At 40.8% G+C, this 26984-nt stretch overlaps 2 protein-coding genes across 2 annotated transcripts in view; one reads left to right on the top strand and one right to left on the bottom strand.

Annotated features, from left to right (window-relative positions):
- The window catches only part of C6 (complement C6), a 770728-nt gene that overhangs the window by 261559 nt on the left and 482185 nt on the right, over window positions 1-26984 (bottom strand). The gene's annotated exons all lie outside the window — the stretch shown is intronic.
- Window positions 8976-14375, top strand: LOC146864130 (uncharacterized). Its single transcript, XM_085640714.1, has 2 exons — window positions 8976-12155; window positions 13907-14375. Exon 1 carries the CDS (start codon window positions 9196-9198, stop codon window positions 11599-11601), a length of 2406 nt encoding a protein of 801 aa, XP_085496840.1. The 5' UTR covers window positions 8976-9195; the 3' UTR covers window positions 11602-12155; window positions 13907-14375.

The following is a 26984-nucleotide window of genomic DNA, read 5'->3' on the forward strand; positions in this document are numbered from 1 at the left end:
TTTCTCGAGGGGCAAACAAAGACCAATGCCACCTTCGTCACGCGCAAGATGCAAAAGAGTTCTGTTACGCGGGGATTCTAGCAAAAAATACTCGGGCGGCACAGCAAGTATGATGAAACACCTAAGGACCCTTCATCCACACAATCTTGCACGAGAAGAGTGCAAACAGATGAGAAACACTCCTGTTGTGTATCTGTTAAAAAGAATCACAAATAAATGTATATTAATAACTTTCAAATTTATACTATTCCATTACTGTACAAACACATTTTATATAAAAACTGACTAAGAAACTATAGCCCTGAACCAGAAGTGTGACGATGGTTAAAACACTACATGCATAGTCCATGCTACTTTGAAGCAGTTCATGCCCTAAAGCCTACATCACTAAAAGACTACATGCTAACTGACCAAATGATTACAGTACTATAAGGAGAAACACTGGGTGAGTGACAGGGTGTTTGCTAGAAGTGTATACATTCTAACTAGGCAATTGAAGGTGTGAAAGACAACTGTGTAGGTGATTAGAGGACTGCATCCATAATGCATAGGCATTTAAAGCAGTCCATGTGCTAAGGCCTGGCTCACTGCATGACTACTTGGGTACTGACTGAAAGATTAGAGTACAGCAAGGAGAGTGCCTAGGTAAATTTATAAGTGGTAGGCTTTTCGCACAGGGAATGGATCAGTACTTGGTGCTGAATGGGTCACTAGAGGAGTGAAAAGGGAGTGACAGGATGTTTGCTGGACAGTATGGATACTGACTAGGGAATTGAAAGTGTGAAAGACAAGTGTCTAGGTGGTTAGAAGACTGCATACATAGTGGATAGGGGTTTGAAGCAGTCCATGTGCTAAGGCCTGGCTCAGTGCATGAATACTTAGGCACTAACTGAATGATTAGAGTACTCCAAAGATAGTATCTTGGTGAATTTATAAGTGTTTGGGTTTTGGCACAGTGAATGGATTAGTACCTGATGCTGAATGGGTCACTAGAGGTCTGCAAAGGGAGTTACAGGGTGTTTCCTGGAAGTGTATGGATACTGACTAGCGAATTGAAAATGTGAAAGACAAGTGTATAGTATGTTAGAAGACTGCATGCATACTACATAGGCATTTGAAACAATCTATGTGGTAATGTATGGTTCACAACATGAGTACTTGGAAACTGACTAAATCATCAGACTACTGCTAGCTTAGGGCCTGGGTAAAACGTTTACATTTTCAGTTCTGGCACAGTGAAGAGAATAGTACATGGTACTGCACTTTAGTGTCAAACCCTGACTCATTTAATCAACGCATAAGCAAAGACTGGCTTCTAATGCTACTAAAAATTGACAACATGACAGGTTTTAAAAGAGTTATCTGCTAAAAAATACACAATGTTACCAAATGCTTCTCTCACAATCCTTACCCAAATGTACACAGACTCACAGTGTGATTCTAGACAACAACCACTATACCTAGCACTTTACCAAAAAGCATTCACTACTGTGGAACTGATAAGGGAACTGCACACAATCTACATATTTCAGGACTGCACTTTTCTGTCAAAGCCTGACTCATTTAATAAAAGCATAATCAAAAACTGGCTTCTAATTCTACTAAAACTTGACAACATGACAGGTTTTAAAAAAGTTATCTGTCAGAAAAAAAAAATGTTACCAAATGCTTCTCTCACAGTGGTTCCCAAATACACACTAACTCACAGTGTGATTCTAGACCAGCACCACTATCCCTAGGAGTTTACCAAAACTCATTCACTACAGTGCAAGTGGTAAGGGAACTGCACATAATCTATATATTTCAGGACTGCACTTTTGTGTCAAAGCATGACTCATTTAATCAAAGCATAAGCAAAAACTGCCTTCTAATGCTACTAAAACTTGACAACAAGACAGGTTTTAAAACAGTTATCTGTCAGCAAATACACAATATTACCACATACTTCTCTCACAGTGGTTCCCAAATGCACACAGACTCACAGTGTGATTCTAGACAAGCAACACTATCCCTAGCAGCTTACCAAAACTCATTCACTACTGTGCAAGGGGTAAGGAGACTACACACAATCTACATATTGAAGTACAGCACATTAGTCTCAAAGCATGACGTATTTTATCAATGCATAAGCAAACACTGGCTTCTAATGCTACTAAAACTTGACAACATGACAGGTTTTAAAATAGTTATCTGTCAGCAAATACATGATGTTACCAATTGCTTCTCTCACAGTGGTTCCCAAATGCACACAGACTCACAGTGTGATTCTAGACAAGCAACACTATCCCTAGCAGCTTACCAAAACTCATTCACTACTGTGCAAGGGGTAAGGAGACTACACACAATCTACATATTGAAGTACAGCACATTAGTCTCAAAGCATGACGTATTTTATCAATGCATAAGCAAACACTGGCTTCTAATGCTACTAAAACTTGACAACATGACAGGTTTTAAAATAGTTATCTGTCAGCAAATACATGATGTTACCAATTGCTTCTCCCACAGTGGTTCCCAAATGCACACATACTCACTGTGTGATTCTAGACAAACAACACTATCCCTTGCACTATACCAAAACACATTTCTTCATCTAGAAGAAGTACTACATTTTAGTATAGATACATAACATAACTCATTTCACAAATTCATAAACAATGACTGGTTTCTAATTCTAACAAAATATAAAAACAGCACAGTTATCTGTCTGCAAACACATGAAAAACACAAATGATTATCACAGAATGGTTTCTACATGCACACACACTGTCAATAAGATTGTAGAGAAAAAAAGTACTCCCTACACTTTAGCAGGAGAAATACATTAGTCTGATTAAAATCAAAATAGTCTACATACATCCCCTCACAATTAAATAACTCACCTTTCAAGTTGTTTTGTAGATTAAGAAGTATATCAGTCACTCACCATATTTTCTTTTACAGAATCTCTGCACTGTGCACCTCTCAGCAAAAACAAAGAATGGAAAAGTTTCCCTTTCATTTTCCACACATATACATGTAAACATGAAATCACAATCCTTCACACATAAACTCAAAAGCAAACACACATTTCTATTGGTTAAACATTTCAACCCTTTCCAACTGAAATACATTTCAACCCTTCCCCCAATCTGCCTTCTACCTGTTACCATAGAAACAGCTCATGGAACACTGCACTGAGCACACAGGCCACACGTTCAGCACACAATGTTGCTAAAGAAGACAGGAAGTTTGCTTGACTTTTCAACATATCAGCTTATCATATATAATGTTCCTTACAATCTGTTTTTGTCAACCAATAAGAATCATACCTTTAAAAAACAGAAATACACACCCTACCTTTCAGTGTAGAAAGTAGTCATACAACCAATGATTTCTTGTCTTTTTAAAAAAAAGAAAATCCGTGGATCCGCGTACCCAACGCGAGAGAATCCGTGCACCCAACGCGATAGGATGCGCGCGCCGTGCACGCATTCCGCCGTTTCTTTAAAAAAAAAAAGGTGACCCCAGGGGGTCCTTCTAGGACCCACTAAGCACCTCTAGAGGGTCAGAGTATTTCCAATCTGCCCCCTTTATATGTTTTACACACTTATTCCCCTTGCTTCTTCAGCCTCGATGCTACCGAGGCAGAAAATGGCCGCCAACAGTTCCTGGTTTCGAATGTAGATAGACACTCTACAGCCAATTAGCATTCAGCGCGCGATCGGGAGGGTGCGCGCTTGGTTCGGGGAGGGTGCGCGCACGGTGCGGGTAGGGTCCGCGGATCCTCCCCGGCCATAGATATTCATGTACTTTTAACTCTAATTTTCTCAGGAACTACTGAACGGATTCAGACCATTTATGCAAAAGGCACGAGTCTGAACTGAGGACTACCTCTTTGCCAAATTTGGTGTCATTCCGTTCAGCGGTTCGGGCTGTAGCTGCGACAACAGATCCTATGGGAAATTGCATGGGGAAAACGCGTTTTGGGACCCCCCTTTTTTCTCAGCCCCCGCTTGACGAATCACCACGAAACTTTCAGGGTAGGAGCGGAGCTGGCCAAAAGTTTGGAAAATTTCACGAGGATTCGTCAACCAGCGCCAGACTTATTGGGAATAGAATGTTGCGGATTTCCTATGGAAAATAGGTCCTAACTATAACTACCCACTGGCGACCGCCAGTAGGTAATATATATATATATAGTGTCTGTCTACATTCGAAACCAGGAACTGTTGGCGGCCATTTTCTGCCTCGGTAGAAGTGAGGCTGAAGAAGCAAGGGGAATAAGTGTGTAAAACATATAAAGGGGGCAGAGTGGAAATACTCTGACCCTCTAGAGGTGCTTAGGAGGGTCCCAGAAGTACGGCGAAATGCGCACACGGTGCGCGCATCCTATCGCGTTGGATGCAAGGATTCTCTCGCGTTGGGTTCGCGGATCCAAGGAAAAAAAAATGAAATTGTTGGGAGATAAAGATCAAGGTTAAGTGTTTTGTTCTTGAGTGGCTCTAAAAAGAGCCGTTGTGTTCATTGAGAGTTTTTGGTACTTATAAGTAAGTACCTATACAGAGTCTAAAGTTGTTGAGGAAGACTCTGTTTCCTTCATCAGTAAAGTGTACTCCATCTCTCCTATACATCTCTTGCATATGAAAGCGCAGATTGTTATTGTAAATGTACCCCATTCTGTAGTCTCAGAGAAAAGCAGAAACAGATTTATTCACATGTTTCCTAGCTTTCTCAATCTGTGGACAAAAATGATCGGACCAGTTCCATTTTTGCCTTTGGCATATGTTAGAATACACAAAGGCAGTTTTAGGGAAAAGTGAAATCAGTTCTGCAAAGGTGTCCTTCATAAGCATTTCCAGACCTACCCCAGTCAAAGTGCCTAGGTCATTGCCACCACAGTGCACTATTATGAGGTCAGGGTGTTGGATTTGCATGAAGGATTTCACCAATGGCATCAATTGGTGCCACTTTAACCCTCTCTGTCCAATCCATTTAATGTCTACATTTGGCAAACCTAGGTCTTTTGAATGCCTTTGTTTTCTGCATACCTTTGTCTCCAGAAAATGCAGCTGTGTCCCACAATCCACACTCTAAGCATCTTGTAAGGAGGTCTGGATGCATTCAGATGGTCTCTGTAAATGAAATGGCAGTTTGGAAAGTAAGATGTTTCTAAAATGGTGGCTAAGATGCAATTTTGAAAATAGACAAGAAATCATTGGTTGTTTGACAACCTTCTACACTGAAAGATAGGGTGTATATTTCTGTTTTTTAAACGCATGCTTCTTATTGGTTAACAAAAACTGTTTGTAAGGAACATTATATATGATATGCTGATATGTTGAAAAGTCAAGCACACTTGCTGTCTTGATTAGCAACATTGTGTGTGCTGAACTTGTGACCTGTGTGCTCAGTACAGTGTTCCATGACCTGTTTCTATGGTAACGGGCAGAAGGCAGATTGGGGGAAGGGTTGACATTTATGTCATTTGGAAAGGGTTGAAATGTTTAACCAATAGAAATGTGTGTTTGCTTTTGAATTTATGTGGGAAGGAATGTGATTTGATGTTTACATGTATATGTGTGGAAAATGAGAGAGAAACTTTGCAATTCTTTGGTTCTGCTGGCAGGTGCACAGTGCAGAGATTCTGTATAAGAAAATCTGGTGTGTGACTGATATACTTCTTAATCTACAAAACAACTTGAAAGGTGAGTTATTTAATTGTGAGGGGATGTATGTAGACTATTTTGATTTTAATCAGACTAATGTATTTCTCCTGCTAAAGTGTAGGGAGTACTTTTTTTCTCTACAATCTAATTGACAGTGTGTGTGCATGTAGAAACCATTCTGTGATAAGCATTTGTGTTTTTCATGTGTTTGTAGACAGCTAACTGTGCAGTTTTTATATTTTGGTAGAATTTGAAACCAGTCATTGTTTATGAATTTGTGAAATGAGTTATGTTTCTGCACTAAAATGTAGTACTCCTTGTAGATGAAGAAATGTGTTTTGGTATAGTGCAAGGGATAGTGTTGTTTGTCTGGAATCACACAGTGAGTCTGTGTGCATTTGGGAACCACTGTGAGAGACGAATTTGGTAACATCGTGTATTTGCTGACAGATAACTCTTTTAAAACCTGTCATGTTGTCAAGTTTTAGTAGCATTAGAAGCCAGTCTTTGCTTATGCGTTGATTAAATGAGTCAGGCTTTGACACAAAAGTGCAGTCTTGAAATATGTACATTGTGTGCAGTTCCCTTACCACTTCCATAGTAGTGTATGAGTTTTGGTAAACTCCTAGGGATAGTGGTTGTTGTCTAGAATCACACTGTGAGTCTGTGTGCATTTGGGAACCACTGTGAGAGAAGCATTTGGTACCATCGTGTATTTGCTGACAGATAACTGTTTTAAAACCTATCATGTTGTCAAGTTTTAGTAGCATTAGAAGCCAGTCTTTGCTTATGCTTTGATTAAATGAGTCAGGCTTTGACACAAAAGAGCAGTCCTGAAATATGTAGATTGTGTGCAGTTCCCTTACCACTCCTACTGTAGTGAATGAGTTTTGGTAAACTCCTAGGGATAGGGGTGCTTGTCTAGAATCACACTGTGAGTCTATGTGCATTTGGGAACCACTGTGAGAGAAGCATTTGGTAACATTGTGTATTTTCTGACAGATAACTGTTTTAAAACCTCTCATGTTGTCAAGTTTTAGTAGCATTAGAAGCCAGTGTTTGCTTATGCATTGATAAAATAAGTCATGCTTTGAGACTAATATGCTGTACTTTAATATGTAGATTGTGTGTAGTCTCCTTACCCCTTGCACAGTAGTGAATGAGTTTTGGTAAGCTGCTAGGGATAGTGTTGCTTGTCTAGAATCACACTGTGAGTCTGTGTGCATTTGGGAACCACTGTGAGAGAAGTATGTGGTAATATTGTCAAGTTTTAGTAGCATTAGAAGCCAGTCTTTGCTTATGCTTTGATTAAATGAGTCAGGTTTTGACACAAAAGTGCAGTCCTGAAATATGTAGATTGTGTGCAGTTCCCATACCACTTCCACAGTAGTGAATGAGTTTTGGTAAACTTCTAGGGATAGTGGTTGTTGTCTAGAATCACAGTGAGTCTGTGTGCATTTGGGAACCACTGTGAGAGAAGCATTTGGTAACATCATGTATTTGGTGACCGATAACTGTTTTAAAACCTGTCATGTTTTCAAGTTTTAGTAGCATTAGAAGCCAGTGTTTGCTTATGCTTTGATAAAATGAGTCCTGCTTTGACACTAAAGTGCAGTACCTAAATATGTATTTTGTGTGTAGTCTCCTTATCCCTTGCACAGTAGTGAATGAGTTTTGGTAAGCTGCTAGGGATAGTGTTGTTTGTCTAGAATCACACTGTGAGTCTGTGTGCATTTGGGAACCACGGTGAGAGAAGCGTTTGGTAACATCGTGTATTTGCTGACGGATAACTCTTTTAAAACCGGTCATGTTGTCAAGTTTTAGTAGCATTAGAAGCTAGTTTTTGCTTATGCATTGATAAAATAAGTCAGGGTTTGACACTAAGGTGCAGTACCATGTACTGTTCTCTTCACTGTGCCAGAACTGAAAATTTAAAAGTTTTACCCAGGCACTGTCCTAGAAGTAGTCTGATGATTTAGTCAGTTTCTAAGTACTTATGTTGTGAACCATTCATTACCAAATAGACTGCTTCAAATGTCTATGCAGTATGCATGTAGTCTTCTAACATACTATACACTTGTCTTTTACACCTTCAATTCCCTAGTCAGTATCCATACACTTCCAGGAAACACCCTGTCACTTCCTTTGCAGTCCTCTAGTGACCCATTCAGCACCATGTACTAATCCATTCACTGTGCCAAAACCCAAACACTTATAAATTCACCAAGACACTCTCTTTCCAGTACTCTAATCATTCAGTCACTGCCTAAGTATTCATGCACTGAGCCAGGCCTTAGCACATGGACTTCTTCAAACCCCTATCAACTATGCATGCAGTCTTCTAACCACCTAGACACTTGTCTTTCACACTTTCAATTCCCTAGTCAGTATCAATACAGTCCAGCAAACATCCTGTCACTCCCTTTGCACTCTTTAAGTGACCCATTCAGTACCAAGTACTAATCCATTCCCTGCGCCAAAAGCCTACCACTTATAAATTCACCCAGGCACTCTTCTTGCTGTACTTTAATCATTCAATCAGTACCCAAGTACTCATGCAGTGAGCCAGGCCTTATCACATAGACTGCTTCAAACGCCTATTCACTATGCATGTAGTCCTCTAACCACCTACACAGTTGTTTTTCACACCTTCAATTCCCTAGTCAGTATCCATACACTTCCAGGAAACACCCTGTCACTCCCTTTGCCGTCCTCTAGAGACCCATTCAGCACCATGTACTAATCCATTCACTGTGCCAAAACCCAAACACTTATAAATTCACCAAGACACTCTCTTTGCAGTACTCTAATCATTCAGTCAGTGCCTAAGTATTCATGCACTGAGCCAGGCCTCAGCACATGGACTGATTGAAACCCCTATCCAGTATGCATGCAGTCTTCTAACCACCTAGACACTTGTCATTTCACACCTTCAATTCCTTAGTCAGTATCCATACAGTCCAGCAAACATCCTGTCACTCCCTTTGCACTCCTCTAGTGACCCATTCAGTACCAAGTTCTAATCCATTCCCTGCGCCAAAAGCCTACCACTTATAAATTCACCCAGGCACTCTCCTTGCTGTACTCTAATCATTCAGTCAGTACCCAAGTACTAATGCAGTGAGCCAGGCCTTAGCACATGGACTGCTTTAAATGCCTATCCAGTATGCATGCAGTCCTCTAATCACCTACACAGTTGTCTTTCACACCTTCAATTCCCCAGTTAGTATTCATACACTTCTAGCAAACACCCTGTTACTCACCCAGTGTGTCTCCTTATAGTACTGTAATCATTTAGTCAGTTAGCATGTAGTGTTTTAGTGAGGTAGGGTTTAGGGCATGAAGTGCTTCAAAGTAGTATGCACTATGCATGTAGTGTTTTAACCATCGTCACACTTGTGGTTCAGGGCTATAGTTTGTTAGTCAGTTTTTATATAAAATGTGTTTGTACAGTAATGGAATAGTATACATTTGAAAGTTATTAATATACTTTTATTTGTGATTCTTTTTTACAGATACTGTTTTTCAACGTTAAAATAGAGAAATCATGCCAGAAAAAAAAGGAAAAAGAAAAGAACAGAGACAGGAGGATTATTTGAAGAAACATCAACCACAAGTATTGAATTTACAAGATAATGTGGCTAAAAGGAAAAAATCTTCCGGTAAGATCACAAAGCAATTTATTAGAAATGTTTGTAGGAGCAAACAGAAAGTAGATAATGCTGGAATTACTGAGAACTTTTCAAGTAAGAAAAAAATTCAAAATAAGAGGAAAAGTAAAAAAGCAAATGGTCAGTCAAAGGAGATAAAGTATGGTAAAAGAACGCAAAATCAGTATAAGGAATTACGCAAAAAAATATTTTACAAGAGAGTAGTACATAATTTGCTGAAAGATGTGAAGAAATATATAAAGAGAGCTCTATTTTATGAAAAGAAGAAGCATATTGAAAACATTGTGGAAAAGGCTTTTGAAGTAAAAAGGAAACTGTTTATTTTAGTGTTAAACAGAATTCGATCACTAGATAAACCAATATATGTAATGAAGGCCAAAAGTAGCAGGAAAAGAGTTATTAATAAAAAAAAATGTTGTGATGTTTTTTTGGGAGAATGGAAACACAGTTGTAGTTCAGAGCCTTTTTTTAATGAAGAGAGTTATTCACTGAGCGTAAAATTATTGTATGCAGTTGACACCAGTGGTAGAGGTTATGAGGTTAGTGACGGTTGTCCAATGGAGAAAGAGAAAATGGTTGAAAGAAATGCCGAAGAAGTGATAGCTGATGAAGTTTTAGGGAGACGTGCTAAAAACCCTGTGTACACTTGGGATTGCAGTAGTGTTTGCAGTGTACGACAGGAATCTATTGAAAAATTATGTCGTTTTTTACGAGCCTATACTAAAAAAAGTGTAAAACAAAAGATTAAGCTGTTGCAAGGACTAGACCATTGCAGAGTGAGAAAACATACTGGTTTGCAAGGTCATTTTCTGGCTTGTCTTTCTAGGAAAGTTTGTCAAAGTGTTTTTCACCATTTCAGAATGCTGGCAGTACATCATACTCAAATGCAGAAGTTAGTGAGAAGGTTGTATTATGCAAAAAGTCCAGCACTAAAGTTAAGTGAGTTGAACAGTGCTCTTTTGTGTGGGTCAGTATCAGATGTGAAGCAGGTCTGTGATGATATTGAGTTTTGTTACTTTGGGCCTCAGCAAGAGAGTGAAGAAACTGACACATTAGTAGAACAAAATGTTGAAGACAATGTAGAACCCGTAATTACAGAAAAATTTGAGGATGAAATCACAAAGTTTAAGGTAATTTCAGGTGAAAGACCAAATGTTTCTTGTATTTGTTGTCAGCGAAGTCACTATAAAAATCAGACTAGGGGTGTCAATCTGTATTTAAAAAGTAAAATAGAAGATAATAATAAGTGGATGGAATTTGCAACTTATTTGTTGGTAGAGGATTGTTTTGAGTTGGGATGTGAGCAGCGTATTTGCAAATATTGTTATATCAAATTAGATGAGAATAAAATGCCTGCTAGAGCTGTTCATAATAATCTAGAGTTGGTTGCTATTCCTCCAGAGCTGATAGATTTAAATACGTATGAGTCTATTCTCATACAACGTGTTCACCCGTTTCAGGCTATTGTTCGTATGGAGCCCAAAACAAGTAAATTACCTCCATCAGAGTTGCAAAGAGGATTGAAAGGAAGAGTTGTGTATTTACCATTAGATTTAAGGAAAAATATTGAAACTATTGGTGTAGACCATGCAGAAAATGAGCCACTAGTCATTCTAGTTAATGGTGTTCCTACAAAGAATAAGAAAATCTGGCAAGAGTTAGTGGATGTTAGAAAAGTGCAAAAGGCGTCATTGTATCTGTTGAAAAATAATGAGTACTATAGAAATGTGTTTGTTGGAGAAGAAGAAATAGATTTAGCAGAAGATACTGAAACATTAAGTGGACAAATTGAAAAAGTGGACATGTCCAGATGTGAAGAGATCGATGAACATTACAGTGTACATCAACTTCATTCCAAAGAGGTGATGGGGAATACGATTGAGTTGTTTCAAATGAAAAAAGCAACAGGAAGTCCCATGAGTGTATGGGAAGAGACCTTGGAAGCTCGTTGTTTCCCGCAGTTGTTTCCAACAGGAAAAGGTGGACGATATGATGAACGACCTGTGCAAATTCCTGCATCTGAATATCGGACAACAAGATTATATGCAGAAGATCCAAGATTTCGTCAATGTATCCCTTATATGTTTCATCTTCTGTTTGAAAGTGACTTGTCTGGACTTTCATATGCAGTAAATCACATTTTAAAAACTGGAATGCATATTCAAAATGTAACTGCAAAGGATTTTATGGATAAAGTGCATCAGAGAGATGATCATTTAGAATCTCAGTTGATTAATCTGATGGCATGTCAGCGTGGGACTAATGAATATTTGTACCGTTGACATGGAGAACTGAAATGTATGCTACGGAACTTGGGAACTCCTACATGGTTTGTTACACTAAGCTGTGCTGAGTATGCTTGGGATGATTTACTTGAATTTCTTCGAGAGGTAAATTCTAATATAAAAAATATTGAATACAAGACACCTGGAGAATTGTGCTCTTTGGATCCTGTCAATGTATGCAGATATTTCAATCATAGATTTGAAGCTATGATGTCTTTCATCTGCAATAAAAAGAATCCTCCTCTTGGAGAAGTTATGGATTTCTTTTGGAGAAAGGAGTATCAAGCAAGAGGTGCTCTCACATACATATGTTGTTATGGGTCAAGGACGCCCCCAAATTTGGAACAGATTCAGATGAAACTGTTTTGTCTTTCATTGAAGATTATGCTACATGTGCTCTTCCCAATAGCAGAGAAGACTACAACTTAAAACAACAAGTCTTACGGTTTCAAAGCCACAGGTGTGGAAAATACTGTTGACGAAAGTACAAGTCAAAGGATAAGTTCTATACCAAATGTCGTTTTGGATTTCCACGTCCTGTATTATCCAAAGTCAATCAATCAATCAATCAAAGAAATTTATAGAGCGCGCTACCTACCCGTAGGGTCTCGAGGCGCTTGGGGGGGGGGGGGTGCCGCTACTGCTCGAACAGCCAGGTCTTGAGCTTCTTCCTGAAGGAGAGGTGGTCTTGGGTCAGGCGCAGGTCGGCCGGGAGGGAGTTCCAGGTCTTGGCGGCCAGGTAGGAGAAGGACCTTCCTCCAGCAGTGGTTCTGCGGATGCGTGGGACGGTGGCGAGGGCGTGGCTGGCGGATCGGAGGTGGCGTTTGGGAGCGTAGAAGTTGATTCGGCTGTTGAGGTAGCTCGGGCCTTGGTCGTGGAGAGCTTTGTGTGCGTGGGTAAGGAGGCGGAAGGTGATTCTCTTGTTGACCGGGAGCCAGTGCAGGTCTCTTAGATGTCCGGAGATGTGGCTGTGACGTGGGATGTCGAGGATGAGTCTGGCTGAGGCGTTCTGGATGCGCTGGAGTCTCTTCTGGATCTTGGCGGTGGTTCCGGCGTAGAGTGCGTTGCCGTAGTCCAGTCGGCTGGTGACGAGGGCCTGGGTGACGGTCTTCCTGGTCTCTGTGGGGATCCACCAGAAGATTTTCCGAAGCATGCGCAGGATGTTGAAGCACGATGAGGAGACGGCGTTGACTTGCCTGGTCATGGAGAGGGAGGAGTCCAGGATGAAACCCAGGTTGCGTGCGTGGTCTGTCGGTTTGGGTGCGGTGCCCAGGGCGGGGGGCCACCAGGAGTCGTCCCAGGCGGAGGGCGAGGAGCCCAGGATGAGGACCTCCGTCTTATCTGAGTTCAGCTTCAGGCGGCTCGTCGTCATCCACTCGGCTACCTCTCTCATCCCTTCGTGCAGGTTGGCTCTGGCGGCGGCGGGGTCGTCGTTGGTCAGGGAGAGGATCAGCTGGGTGTCGTCGGCGTAGGAGATTATGTTGAGGTTGTGTTTGCGTGCGATGGCCGCGAGAGGGCTCATGTAGACGTTGAAGAGAGTCGGGCTCAGTGAGGATCCCTGAGGGACGCCGCAGATGACTTCGGTGGCCTCTGACTTGTATGGTGGTAGGCGGACTCTTTGTGTTCTTCCGTCGAGAAAGGAGACGATCCATTCCAGCGCCTTCTCCTGGATTCCGACGTTGCTGAGGCGCTGTGCTAGGGTGCGGTGGCAGACCGTGTCGAAAGCCGCGGAGAGGTCTAGGAGGATGAGGGCCGCTGTTTCCCCGTTGTCCATCAGGGCTCGGATGTCGTCAGTGGCGGCGATGAGGGCGGTCTCGGTGCTGTGGTTGGCACGGAATCCGGACTGCGATGGGTCGAGGGATCCATTCGTCTCGAGGAAGGCGGCCAGCTGTTTGTTGACGGTTTTCTCGATGACTTTGGCTGGAAACGGGAGTAGAGAGATGGGGCGGTAATTCTTGAGTTCGGTGGGGTCTGCTGTAGGTTTCTTGAGTAGAGCGCTGAGTTCGGCGTGCTTCCAGCTCTCGGGGAAGGTGGCGGTGTCGAATGAGGTGTTGATGATGTCCCGCAGGTGGGGTGCGATGACAGCGTCGGCTTTGTTGAAGACGTGGTGAGGGCAGGGGTCGGTCGGAGATCCGGAGTGGACGGAGTTCATCGTGTGGACGGTGTCTTCGGTGTTGACCGGGGTCCAGGCGCGGAGGGTGGTGGTGGGTGGCGTTGCTGCGGTCGTGGCGTGGGTCGGATGGGTGCTGAAGCTGTTGTGTATGTCCGCGATCTTGTTGTGAAGTAAGAGTGAAGAGTGAAGTAAGAGTGAACAGTTTTATGTCAGCTATACGACATACCATCAAAAGAAAGTCTCCGAAAAACACCTACAACTTAAGAAGAAGCGAAGAATAAAAATACATAAATGACTACAATCCAGTTATTTTATCCATGTGGAACGCTAACATGGATATTCAGTATGTTGCGGACAATTCCATTGCTGTTGCTCGATATGTAACGTCTTACATTACTAAATCAGAAAAGACTGAATTGAAAGACATGTGGGAGGAGATTTCTCACGAGAAGACTCTAAGTAAGAAATTATACAGTTTCAGTTTGAAGATGTTATCGCATCGTGAAATTGGAGCATATGAATGTTCAGATCGGTTATCATCTGCAAGTCTATATTCCAAAAGTAGAAGAATAATTTGGGTGAGTCTAGGTCTTGCAGGAATGCGAAATCGGGTACTGAGATCGGTTCAAGAAATTGAATATTTAGCAGAAAATGACCCTGAAAGTACAGATATTTTGAAAACCAATATGTTGGACACATACTATCTAAATAGAAGTCATCATCTTGAGAACATGTGTCTCTATGAAGTGTGCAAAACTACACTTTTAAACGGAATACTACAGAGAACATCAACGATGGAAAATATGGAGTGATTGGTTCCGAAGGATGTCTGGTGAAAGAAAGGAAAGGAAATTTAATTAATCACAGAAAACTGAGTTGAGACACTGCTGACAAAAGGGAATTTTACTATTTAGCCCTTTTGCAAAGGTTCAAACCATGGCGTTCAGAACTGGAATTACTTGGAGATTTTCCCAGCTATGAAGATTCATTTAATGCTTGTAAAGATAGCATACAATGCAGTGCTTTCGCAAATTATGTCAAAATGTTGAATGATGAAATTGATCAAGAAGCTATAATTGCAGCTGAGATTGCTAGAGACAGTTCTCAAGACAGTCAAAGTTCTGCTGCACTGAGTCAAGATCCACTAGGACAACCAATTGTTGAAAATGAAGCAGCGATTGCAATGAATGAGGTGGAAACAGCAATGTATCAAGCACAAGAAGATGCAATACAGTTAGGAAACTTGGAAGAGCAACTAAATGTTGAACAGAAACAAATATATCAGCAAGTGAAAGAGCAGATTGACCATGGATTACTTCATGAAAAGAAAGGGTGCTCATGTACATCATTTCAACCTATCCGAATGTATGTGAGTGGTCAAGCTGGAACAGGAAAAAGTTTCTTAATTAAAGTAATTACAAGTTATCTGCAAAAAACAACTGAGTCGCATTTGTCTTGTGTTGTCACTGCTCCAACTGGGTTGGCAGCACATAACATTAAAGGAATTACTTTACATCGTTTACTAATGCTACCAGTAGAGCATGAGAACAAATAGGAATACCACAAGCTATCTGGAGAAGCTTGTTGTGAAGTTTCAAGAGTCCTAAAGAAAATGAAACTTCTCATTATTGATGAGGTGAGCATGGTTTCAAACTTGATGTTTGCCTTTGTGCATTTAAGAATGCAGCAAATTCTTAAAACAGAGTATGACGTGTTATTTGGAGGAAAACACGTCATAGTTTTTGGAGATCTACTGCAACTGACTCCGGTAAAAGGACAACCGGTATTTAAAACACTTGTCCATGAAGATACCAGAAAGTCTCTTGGCAGTGTTGGTAATGTGAACATTTGGAGTAATTTTGAATACAAAGAACTGACAACAAATATGCGACAGGCAAATGATACTGAATATGGAAGTATTCTTCAAGATATAAGAATTGGAATTCTTTCAAAACAAGGGAAAGAAGGTTTGGAGAGTCGATTACTTTGGAATGTCTTTCCAAATGAAAATGCAGTTCCTGCAAAAGTGTACGTGGAAATTGTTAAAAATAAGTGAGTGATTTGCTTAATGCCAACACTGCGTGAGTGTTCAATATTCAACGAAGAACTATTGAAACTGTAAAATGAAGAAATTGTAAAAATGGAAGCCATCAATAAAATACTGCATGAAGGAATCACTATTATTTTGACGGGAAAGTTGAGATCAAAACTGGATTGTTTAGAAAAAAAAATATCTAAAACTGCTGGTTTAGAAAAGACACTATATGCGTGTGTAAACTGTCGGGTAATTTTAAGGCGTAATTTGGATGTAGAGAAAGGTTTAGTTAATGGTGCAATGGGCAAAGTGGTGGATTTTGTGAATTATCAGAAAAAAGAAGGAATTGAATTTTTAAAAATTAAGGGGCAGATTTACAAGAAAGTGACACCTCTGTACAGATGCGTCACTTTCCCTGCGCCTCCCTTAGAAACCCTTGGGCCACCATAGATGCGCCGTATTTACAATACGGCGCACTATGGCGCAAGTATTGACAGATGCGTCAGAAATTCTGACGCATTTGTTGGCGGAAAAGTCACGCATTGCTGGAGTTGTGTCGCAAGCATGATGCAACTCCAGCAATGCGTGTTGAGGCCTATTCCCACTACACTGCGTCACTACTTACACCTGCTTGAAGCAGGCGTAAAGTTTTGACGCAGTGGCGTCCTAAAAGTGGCTCAGTAAAATCTTGTAGATTTCGCTGAGTCACTTTTACGAGGCCTTCCTGCGTGGGAACGCCCACCCTGCATACATTATACCTGACGCAGGTATAATGTGACACAGGCCTTTATAACGTGACGCATCTCCCTAGATGCGTCACATTGTAAATAGGCTGCAGTTTGCAGATAGAAGTAAAATACAATCTGTTTCAGATGTTTGTAGTCTTTTGGATGTGTGTTCTGGTTCTACACAATTTACACAAAATATCCAACAAGATGCTCAGGAATTTTTAATGTATATGCTTAACATTTTTGAAAATGAAGGTGTAGAAATAGAAAATATTTTTGGCCTTTCTTACAAATGGGAACATTATTGTGAAAATTGCATGTATACATGTAGCACCAATGTAGACACTGAGAGATTTCTGTATTTAACATTACCAGACTGTAAATCAGTGTCTTTCAATAAATTAGTTAAAGGTGCAATTCAAAACATGGAGTGTAGCCAATGTAAATCAGAAATGTTATCCACATTATTCTTAACAAAATATGGAAAATACATAATTTTAATGATGCAACGTTGTACAGCTGACGGAAGAAAATTGGATACTTTAATAAAGCAATTTGTAGCAGCACAACTATCAATATCAGGAAGGACTTTTGTAGCAATTGCAATAATTTTCCATGATGTTCCTTCCACCACATCTGGACATTACAATGCCTATCTAAAATGTGACAAAGGCCGGACACTTTGTAATGATGCCCAGTTGGTTTTCAAACAACGTTTGCCTAGTGAATTACCAAATTCCTACCTAATATTTTTAAAGCCAAAGTTTTAGGAAGATAATTCACTCTCTGAGTATTTTATTATTATAATTTAATAGGACTACCATTGGACAATTTACATAAAGAAGAAGAGCAAAAATACCATTTGGCCTCAAGGAAAGGTATATTTTTGAAATATGGACTTTTTGGTGGTCATTCATTCGGTGATTATTTTAATGCGGCAACATTTACAGTTTTTATAAGTTAAGGTTATAACATTTTGTAATCTGTAAGCATTTCATATAAGTGTGATTTGTATTTTCTGGTATTTTACTGAGAATAGTATGTTGTTTTTTTTTTAACAATCTTTCTGATTGTTTTTTTTTTGCCCGCTGTTAAGTGATGAGTACGATTGCAATCACTATTTCTAGTGAAATTCAATATATTCTGAGAACAGCGAAAAAGGCAAACAATTTACTTTGTGGAAATTATGCTGTGTTGTAAAAAATGTATTATTACATGTTATATATTTTTTTTCTTTTCTTTCACAGATCCAAATTTTAAAACAAGCAATTTATATGAATTTAGATTGCAATGAAAATATGAAAAAATGTATACCATTTTTTATTCCTATTATTGTGAAGGTAAGTTTAACTAAGTCTCAATATGCAGAATGACGAGGTCTGCAAGAAGCTACAAAGTTGAAACACGTTTCTAAAAACACTCTGTTTATACGCATGTAGTTTTGAAATCTGACCATAATCAGATATCATGTGACCTGCAAAAAAAGAGATTTGAGGGGTTCATAATATTTTCCATTGTACCTATTGAAGGACCGCAATCATTTCAATCATTGTTCTTTGAGCATCTTTGCAGACAAAACTCTGTGCTTACCTTCTATCATTCGCAAGGTATTTTAAAAGCGGAAATATGTCACTTTTTGTAACATAGTTATTGCGCAAGACACTCTTTCATATTTACAAAGAGAAGAAAAGGCACTGTGTGCACTTTTTATACTCCATGTAAATACAACCTCATTATGCAAACCACTTTGTGTTGAAAGGGTGTTTTATAAGTGTTGTTGTGCATGATTGCACTGAATATTCATAGAACAAGACACATGTCTAGATTTATCAGAAATCTTAAATCTCGATATGTATGTGAATGCTGCACCATTCTAAAATTGGTGTAGGAAAGTACAATAAGGAAAATTATTTTTATTTCTCCACATTTTTATATCTTCAATGCATGCTAAAATGTTCAGCATACATTGAAGTAGAAAAATGCATTTTCTCATTGTTTTTGTGCAGGAAGGTGTGTCTTCCTGCAGAAAAACAAACAGTACATGACACAGATATCCTTGCACTATGGTGTCTACATTCGAAACCAGGAACTGTTGGCGGCCATTTTCTGCCTCGGTAGAAGCGAGGCTGAAGATGGAAGGGGAATAAGTTTGTAAAAGATATAAAGGGGGCAGAGTGGAAATACTCTAACCCTCTAGATCTGGTTAGGGGGTCCCAGAAGGAACCCCTGTGGCCCCCCTTTTTAAAAAAAAAAAAAGCGGCGAAATGCGCGCACGGTGCGCACATCCTACCGCGTTGGATGCACGGATTCTCTCGCGGTGGGTGCGTGGATCCACAGCAACGCTTTTTGAAAAACGACAAGAAATCATTGGTTGTATAACAACTTTCTACACTGAAAGGTAGGGTGTATATTTTTGTTTTTTAAAGGTATGATTGTTATTGGTTAACAAAAACAGATTGTAAGGAACATTATATATGATAAGCTGATATGTTGAAAAGTCAAGCACACTTCCTGTCTTGTGTAGGAAAATTGTGTGCTGAACTTGTGACCTGTGAGCTCAGTGCAGTGTTCCATGACCTGTTTCTATGGTACCAGGCAGAAGGCAGATTGGGGGAAGGGTTGAAATGTATTTCAGTTGGAAAGGGTTGAAATTTTTAACCAATAGAAATGTGTGTTTGCTTTTGAGTTTATGTGCGAAGGATTGTGATTTGATGTTTACATGTATATGTGTGGAAAATAAAAGGGAAACTTTTTCAATATTTCCTTTTGCTGAGAGGTGCAGAGTGCAGAGATTCTGTAAAAGAAAATATGATGAGTGATTGATATACTCCTTAATCTACAAAAGAACTTGAAAGATGAGTTATTTAATTGTGAGGGGATGTATGTCGACTATTTTGATTTTAATCAGACTAATGTATTTTTCCTGCTAAAGTGTAGGGAGTACTTTTTTTCTCTACAATGTGTGTGCATGTAGAAACCATTCTGTGATTGGCATTTGTGTTTTTCATGTGTTTGTAGACAGATAACTGTGCAGTTTTTATATTTTGGAAGAATTAGAAACCAGTCATTGTTTATGAATTTGTGAAATGAGTTATGTTATGTTTCTATACTAAAATGTAGTACTACTTCTAGATGAAGAAATGTGTTTTGATATAGTGCAAGGGATAGTGTTGTTTGTCTAGAATCACATAGTGAGTCTGTGTGCATTTGGGAACCACTGTGAGAGAAGCATTTGGTAACATCATGTATTTGCTGACAGATAACTGTTTTAAAACCAGTCAGGTTGTCAAGTTTTAGTAGCATTAGAAGACAGTTATGGCTTATGCTTTCATTAAATGAGTCAGGCATTGACAGTAAATTGCAGTCGTGAAATATGTAGATTGTGTGCAGTTCCCTTACCACTTGCACTGTAGTGAATGAGTTTTAGTAAACTCATAGGGATAGTGGTGCTTGTCTAGAATCACACTGTGAGTTAGTGTGTATTTGGGATCAGTGTGAGAGAATCATTTGGTAAAATCATGTATTTGCTGACAGATTACTGTTTTAAAATCTGTCATGTTGTGAAGTTTTAGTAGCATTAGAATCCAGTCTTTGCTTATATGTTGATTAAATGAGTCATGCTTTGACTAACCCTGGCGAGACACTACGCTTTGCCCACGTAGTGTACGTAGCGCTGCCTGCTTCGCAGTTTTCGAAGTAGGCGAAGCAGGCTAGCGCTACGCACACCCATGGCAAAGCGTAGCTGCCTGCCGCTGCCACCCGCCTCCCGCCCGCCCTCCTTTTAAATCAAACCCCCGCAATTTCAATAAATATTAAATTAAAGAAACTTACCTGAAACGCGGCGTCTCCGGGGCTCCCTCTTCCATTTCAAACTTCTTCTGACTAATGCGCATGCGCGGACGCCCGCGCATGTGCATTTCTCGCAAGAAATGCGCATGCGCGGGCTTCCGCGCATGCGCATTTGTCAGAAGAAGTTTGAAATGGAAGAGGGAGCCCCGGAGACGCCGCGTTTCAGGTAAGTTTCTTTAATTTAATATTTATTGAAATTGCGGGGGTTTGATTTAAAAGGAGGGCGGGCGGGAGGCGGGTGGCGCGTAGTGGGGCTACGCGAAGCACGTAGTGTGCGTAGCCCCACTACGCCCACTACGCCCACCCTTAGCTTTGACACTGATGTGCTGTACTTAAATATGTAGATTGTGTGCAGTCCTCTTACCCCTTTCACAACAGTGAATGAGTTTTGGTAAAGTCCTAGGATAGTGTTGATTGTCTAAAATCACACTGTGAGTCTGTGTGCATTTGGGTAAGGATTGTGAGAGAAGTATTTGGTAACATTGTGCATTTACTGACAGATAACTGTTTTAAAACCTGTCATGTTGTCAAGTTTTAGTAGCATTAGAAGCCAGTCTTTGCTTATGCGTTGATCAAATTAGTCAGGCATTGACATTAAAGTGTAGGTGTGAAATATGTAGATTGTGTGCAGTTCCTTTACCACTTCCACGGTAGTGAATGAGTTTTGGTAAACTCCTAGGGATAGTGTTGTTTGTCTAGAATCACACTGTGAGTCTGTGTGCATTTGGGAACCACTGTGAGAGAAGTGTTTGGTAACATCGTGTATTTGCTGACAGATAAGTGTTGTAAAACATGTCATGTTGTCAAGTTTTAGTAGCATTAGAAGACAGTTATGGCTTATGCTTTCATTATATGAGTCAGGCATTGACAGTAAATTGCAGTTGTGAAATATGTAGATTGTGTGCAGTTCCCTTACCACTTGCACTGTAGTGAATGAGTTTTGGTAAACTCATAGGGATAGTGGTGCTTGTCTAGAATCACACTGTGAGTTAGTGTGTATTTGGGATCACTGTGAGAGAAGCATTTGGTAACATCATGTATTTGCTGACAGATAACTGTTTTGAAACCTGTCATGTTGTGAAGTTTTAGTAGGATTAGAATCCAGTCTTTGCTTATGTGTTGATTAAATGAGTCATGCTTTGACACTGATATGGTGTACTTAAATATGTAGATTGTGTGCAGTACCATTAACTCTTCCAGAGTAGTGAATGAGTTTTGATAAACTCCTAGGATAGTATTGCTTGTCTAAAATCACACTGTGAGTCTGTGTGCATTTGGGTAAGGATTGTGAGAGAAGCAGTTGGTAACATTGTGTATTTGCTGACATATACTTGTTTTAAAACCGGTCATGTTGTGAAGTTTTAGTAGCATTAGAAGCCAGTCTTTGCTTATGCTTTGATTAAATGAGTTAGGCTTTAACACAAAAGTGCAGTCCTGAAATATGAAGATTGTGTGCAGTTCGCTTACCACTTCCACAGTAGTGAATGATTTTTGGTAAACTCCTAGGTATAGTGGTTGTTGTCTAGAATTACACTGTGAGTCTGTGTGCATTTGAGAACCACTGTGAGAGAAGCATTTGGTAACATCGTGTATTTGCTGACAGATAACTAATTTAAAACCTCTCATGTTGTCAAGTTTTAGTAGCATTAGAAGCTAGTCTTTGCTTATGCATTGATAAAATGAGTCAGGGTTTGACACTAAGGTGCAGTACCATGTACTATTCTGTTCACTGTGGCAGAACTGAAAATGTAAAAGTTTTACCTAAGCACTGTCCTACAAGTAGTCTGATTATTTAGTCAGTTTCTAAGTACCAAATAGACTGCTTCAAATGTCTATGCAGTATGAATGTAGTGTTCTAACATACTATAGACTTGTCTTTTACACCTTCAATTCCCTAGTCAGTATCCATACACTTCCAGGAAACATCCTGTCACTTCCTTTGCAGTCCTCTAGAGATCCATTCAACAGTATGTACTAATCCATTCACTGTGCTAAAACCCAAACACTTATAAATTCACCAAGACACTCTCTTTCCAGTACTCTTATGATTCAGTCACTGCCTTAGTATTCATGCACTGAGCCAGGTCTTAGCACATGGACTTCTTCAAACCCCTATCCACTATGCATGCAGTCCTCTAACCACCTACACAATTGTCTTTCTCACCTTCAATTCCCTAGTCAGTATCCATACACTTCCAGGAAATACCCTGTCACTCCCTTTGTAGTCCTCTAGTGACCCATTCAGCACCATGTACTAATCCATTCACTGTGCTAAAACCCATACACTTATAAATTCACCAAGATACTATCTTTGCAGTACTCTAATCATTCAGTCAGTGCCTAAGTATTCATACACTGAGCCAAGCCTTAGCACATGGACTGCTTCAAACCCCTATGCACTATGCATGCAGTCTTCTAACCACCTAGACACTTGTCTTTCACACTTTCAATTTCCTAGTCAGTATCCATACAGTCCAGCACTTGTGACTGCCTTTGCACTGCTCTAGTGACCCATTCAGTACCAAGTACTAATCCATTCCCTGTGCGAAAAGCCTAGCACTTATAAATTCACCTAGGCACTCTCATTGCTGTACTCCCAGTGTTAGAAGTGGGGGGGAACGGAAGGGCACGGCGTGCCCCTACTTTTAAAAATTATGCTAGTCCGTTCCCCTACTTCTTGATTTAAAAAAAGCGTCCCGGGACTGCCCTAATTCAGGCCCGGTTCTAGTAAGGGCTTGAAGGTAGGCGCCATGGGGCTCAAAGTGCTTCAAAGCCCGGGCGCGCACACACAGACAGTTTCAGAGATTATCGCAGTTGTACCCGAGTACTTCACAGGTCTTTAAAAGACCATTTACATGTTAACGAGGCTTTGTTTATTTTTTCACCCCTTCATCTCCAACAGGGGCACGGCGAAAGGCGACAAATCCTTTCTTTGGCCGCGGTAACCTTTGCCTACTGTCCTGCTGCGTGGATATTTCTTTTTCTCTGCACCGCAGGAGACAATAAGTTTGTTTATTTTGATTCACCTTTCCCAACCCCTGCAGCTGCTTATCACATCCGGCTGTGACACAAAGTTTGACTAATGGAGTAGGTAGGAGAATGTGTCACTATTTGTTTTTCTTTTTAAATTCTGCACAGGCCCAGCAGGACATGTACTTGGTTTGCGCTTCATTTAAACAGTTTTGATCATTATCATGGCTGATGCAGGACAACAATAGGACAATAAAAAAAATGCCCAGATAACGCTGGGGATTAATGATCCTGCTGGAGAGCAATCATTTCTCTGTTAGTAGTTAAGTGCAGCTCAGTGGGTTACTGTCATTGTGACAGAGATCCTTGTGTTACTTGCAGTTCAGAAGTTACAATCCTAACATAGGACAGTGACCTCTGAACTGTCATCAAAGAGCTGTATGCAAACCTGAATGATATAGTTAGAACTTCGCGTTTTTTGTTTTGTGATATAGTTAGAACTTCCCCAGTCTTTCATTATTCTAATGTTGCTAAAATGAGTATCTTTGGGCAGATATACATTTTTATCAGTAAAGCCAACCCCTAACCACTGGAGTCCTCTTTAAATCCTGAGTTTGTGCTTCTCCAGACCAAACCCTCTTAAAATAACTGCCCACCAGTATGGATGACATGTGATTCATACACCTTGTAATCCTCATTGGCTTATGTGACATTCCCTGTAGGCTGATTTACATACTTGTATGATTCGTTGTCTCTGTATAATGTGTGCGTGGTGTTAAGTACTGACACACACTACACTGATATGAGTAGCGCTACACAACAAATGAAATGCATATGAGAGAGGGGCTACATAAAGATGAGGGGTACTGTTGGAGGGTGGCAGTGAGGGAATCCGAGGAGGAGGTAGTGGGAGTGGCTATGGAGCGATGAGGGGCACTGTTGGAGGGTGGCAGTGAGGGAATCCGAGGAAGAGGTCATGGGGGAAGGGGGGAGCTAGGGAGAGATGAGGGGCACTGCTGGAGGATGGTAGTGAGGGATTCTGAGGAGAAGGTCATGAGGGGGAGGGGCTACAGCGAAATGAGGGGCACTGGTGGAGGGTGGCAGTGAGGGAATCCGAGGAGGAGGTCATGAGGGGGAGGGGCTATGGGGAGATGAGGAGCACTTGTGGCGTATGGCAGTGATTATTGGTGTGGCGCCAAAAAAGACTTTCGCATCAGCGCTAAAGCCGGCCTTGTCATGGCCTTTCTGTTTTTGTTTATTTAATTAGCAGTCGGTCATAAGGGCTACTGTGGAACATACTTTAAAGTGTGTGCTAATTATATTTACTGCTATATTCAATGTTTTAAGTTTGAAGGTTATTTTACTAATGTTTTTACCGGGAAAAATGAAAGTGGAGCCCAATGGTGCCTGATATGGGGCTGGGGCCCAAGGTCAGCTGTGAGATAAGGTGCACTGGAGAGGAGTAGTGGATAATCAAGCCTGTAAGGTAGTGCGTTGCAGAGTCCGGGGTCAGGTGGAGGTAGCAATGAAGAGGGATCCTCCATGAAGGCTCGAACAGAGGGAGCCCAAGTAGTGTCACTTGCCTGATACTACCACCTCAGAAACCTCCTCTTCCCATCAAAGGAAAATTATATAGAAAAAACTGTTTTTGAGAGTGATAATATTTAGAAAGAGATTTGGAAAAGAGTGCGATTTACTGGGCCTTGTAAGACTAAGAAGAGATAAAGGAGGGCCCGGAGGATTTGCAGTCTGGGTGTTGCTACTCCCAAGATAATTTTGAAAAAAAAACTATAGGGTCAAATACTGCATTTTATTTTCAACACCCCATTTTTACACAAATTCTCTCAAAAGCCATTACTGTGCCAAGAGAACATCCCCAGGAGTTGAACACATTTTTTTTTCAAGATGCACAATATGTTCCTCCCATAAGTAAATATTTACCTCCACTTTGCCAAGGCCTGTGTTTTGTCCTGCTTGCTCACATGTCATCTCACTCAGGCTCACTACCCCCATTATTCATTCTCATTCACTTTCCCTTTTACTCAAAATTGCTCACTTGCACTCACTCTTCAACATTCGGTATCACATTCTCACTCACTCAGTCTCACCACTTTTTCCTACTCTGATTACCTCATTCAAACTTACAGTTTCACTTACTCTACGTGACTCATTCTCACTCACTTTCTCTCACTTTCATCGACATACACTCTTTCACTCATGCTCAGTTACATTCAGGCACTCAATCATTCACACCCACATTTACTTACTCGCACTCATTCTTCTTTGCAGGACACTTGAATACATATGTGCTATACTATGTTTGAGCAGCTAGCTGGCTGACATGAATAAGAATTATTTATTTATTTATCTCACTTGTAAAGCGCACTCTCACCTAACAGGCATCCTGGCGCTGACAATCAAGAGTGCACAATTTGTGGATAAGAAGGAGCCCTTGTGGGTTTCCGTGAGTCAGATCAGATTCTCTTGAAGAGTTCCTTTGTCTCTGAGCCCTGCTTAACACATGTGTACAGGAGGAGCCCTATATTCATGTCCTCAATGTTTGAGACAAAAAATACTCATTGATTTCTGAACGAGAGTAAAAGCGTTAAGGTAACATGTCGTTCCTGCTTATATTTTGCATGCTTTACATAATCCTGCATTCCCTATGAGTATTTGCTTTTCCCAGAATGTTGTTACTTTTTTTCAGGCACTGCATAATTTGAAATGAGTCACATCCAGGTGCTTATAATGGGGCAGAATTGGGTTGTAGCTGAAGACAGTGCGAGTTTCACTCAGTGGGGCAGAAGGGTGTTCGGTGGGGATAGGATGTGGCATTATGGCCAGAGCTACCCAATTTGGAACTGGGGATCCTGGTTCAGCCTTCATGCCTTGTCCATCAGACCACTCCTGAGGGAGCACCCATGATAGACTTTAGAAGGCCCCACTAGACCTTAGAAGCCCTGGTCTCTTAGCACCAGCAGGTGAACCCTACCGGTGGCCAGTTGGGTAAACTTGAAGCCCTGTCCACCACAATTCATACCCAGGTTCACCACCAGTCTTGCGGGCAGGTCTACAAAGCAGCACACCCTAGAGCAGCAGTGGCTTTGTCACGCAGTAGTTTTCCTGCAATAATAAAAGTCTCCCACACAACTCCCACGGTTTTTGACGCATTCATAGATTTACAAGGACTTGTAATCCTGGGAATGCAGCAAAATCTTGCGCTGCCCCAGAGGAGGCATAACTAGGAGAAATATCCTTATTTCTCCTTGCTTTTTCCTCTTTCAAACTGTGCTTTATTCTGCAGCCCACATAGAAAGATGAAAAAGCCTCTCAAGATTGTTTTTGTACAGGAAGGTGCCCCTTCCTGCACAAAAACAATCCTGCACGCAAAGGAGGCACCCTTGCACCATGGGGCAAGTGTGCCTGCGTTGAAGCTAGGCTGTCGAAATGGTGCCAGTGCAGGGGGAAAAGACCGGAATGCACCATATTGGATAAATACGGCACATTCCCGCCCTTTCCCTGTGACGCAGGGCAGCGCAGCAAAGTAACTTGCTGTGCTGCCCTGCGCCACCATTCCCATAAATATGTCCCTAAGCTCACAAATAGTAAATTGACCACACTAATTATCTGTGTAAGAGCATGTATTGATAAACACAATGAGCCACTGACCTTTTTCTTGGACCTT

The sequence above is a fragment of the Triturus cristatus genome, chromosome 2_1 (assembly GCF_964204655.1).
Source record: "Triturus cristatus chromosome 2_1, aTriCri1.1, whole genome shotgun sequence".
NCBI lineage: Eukaryota > Metazoa > Chordata > Amphibia > Caudata > Salamandridae > Triturus > Triturus cristatus.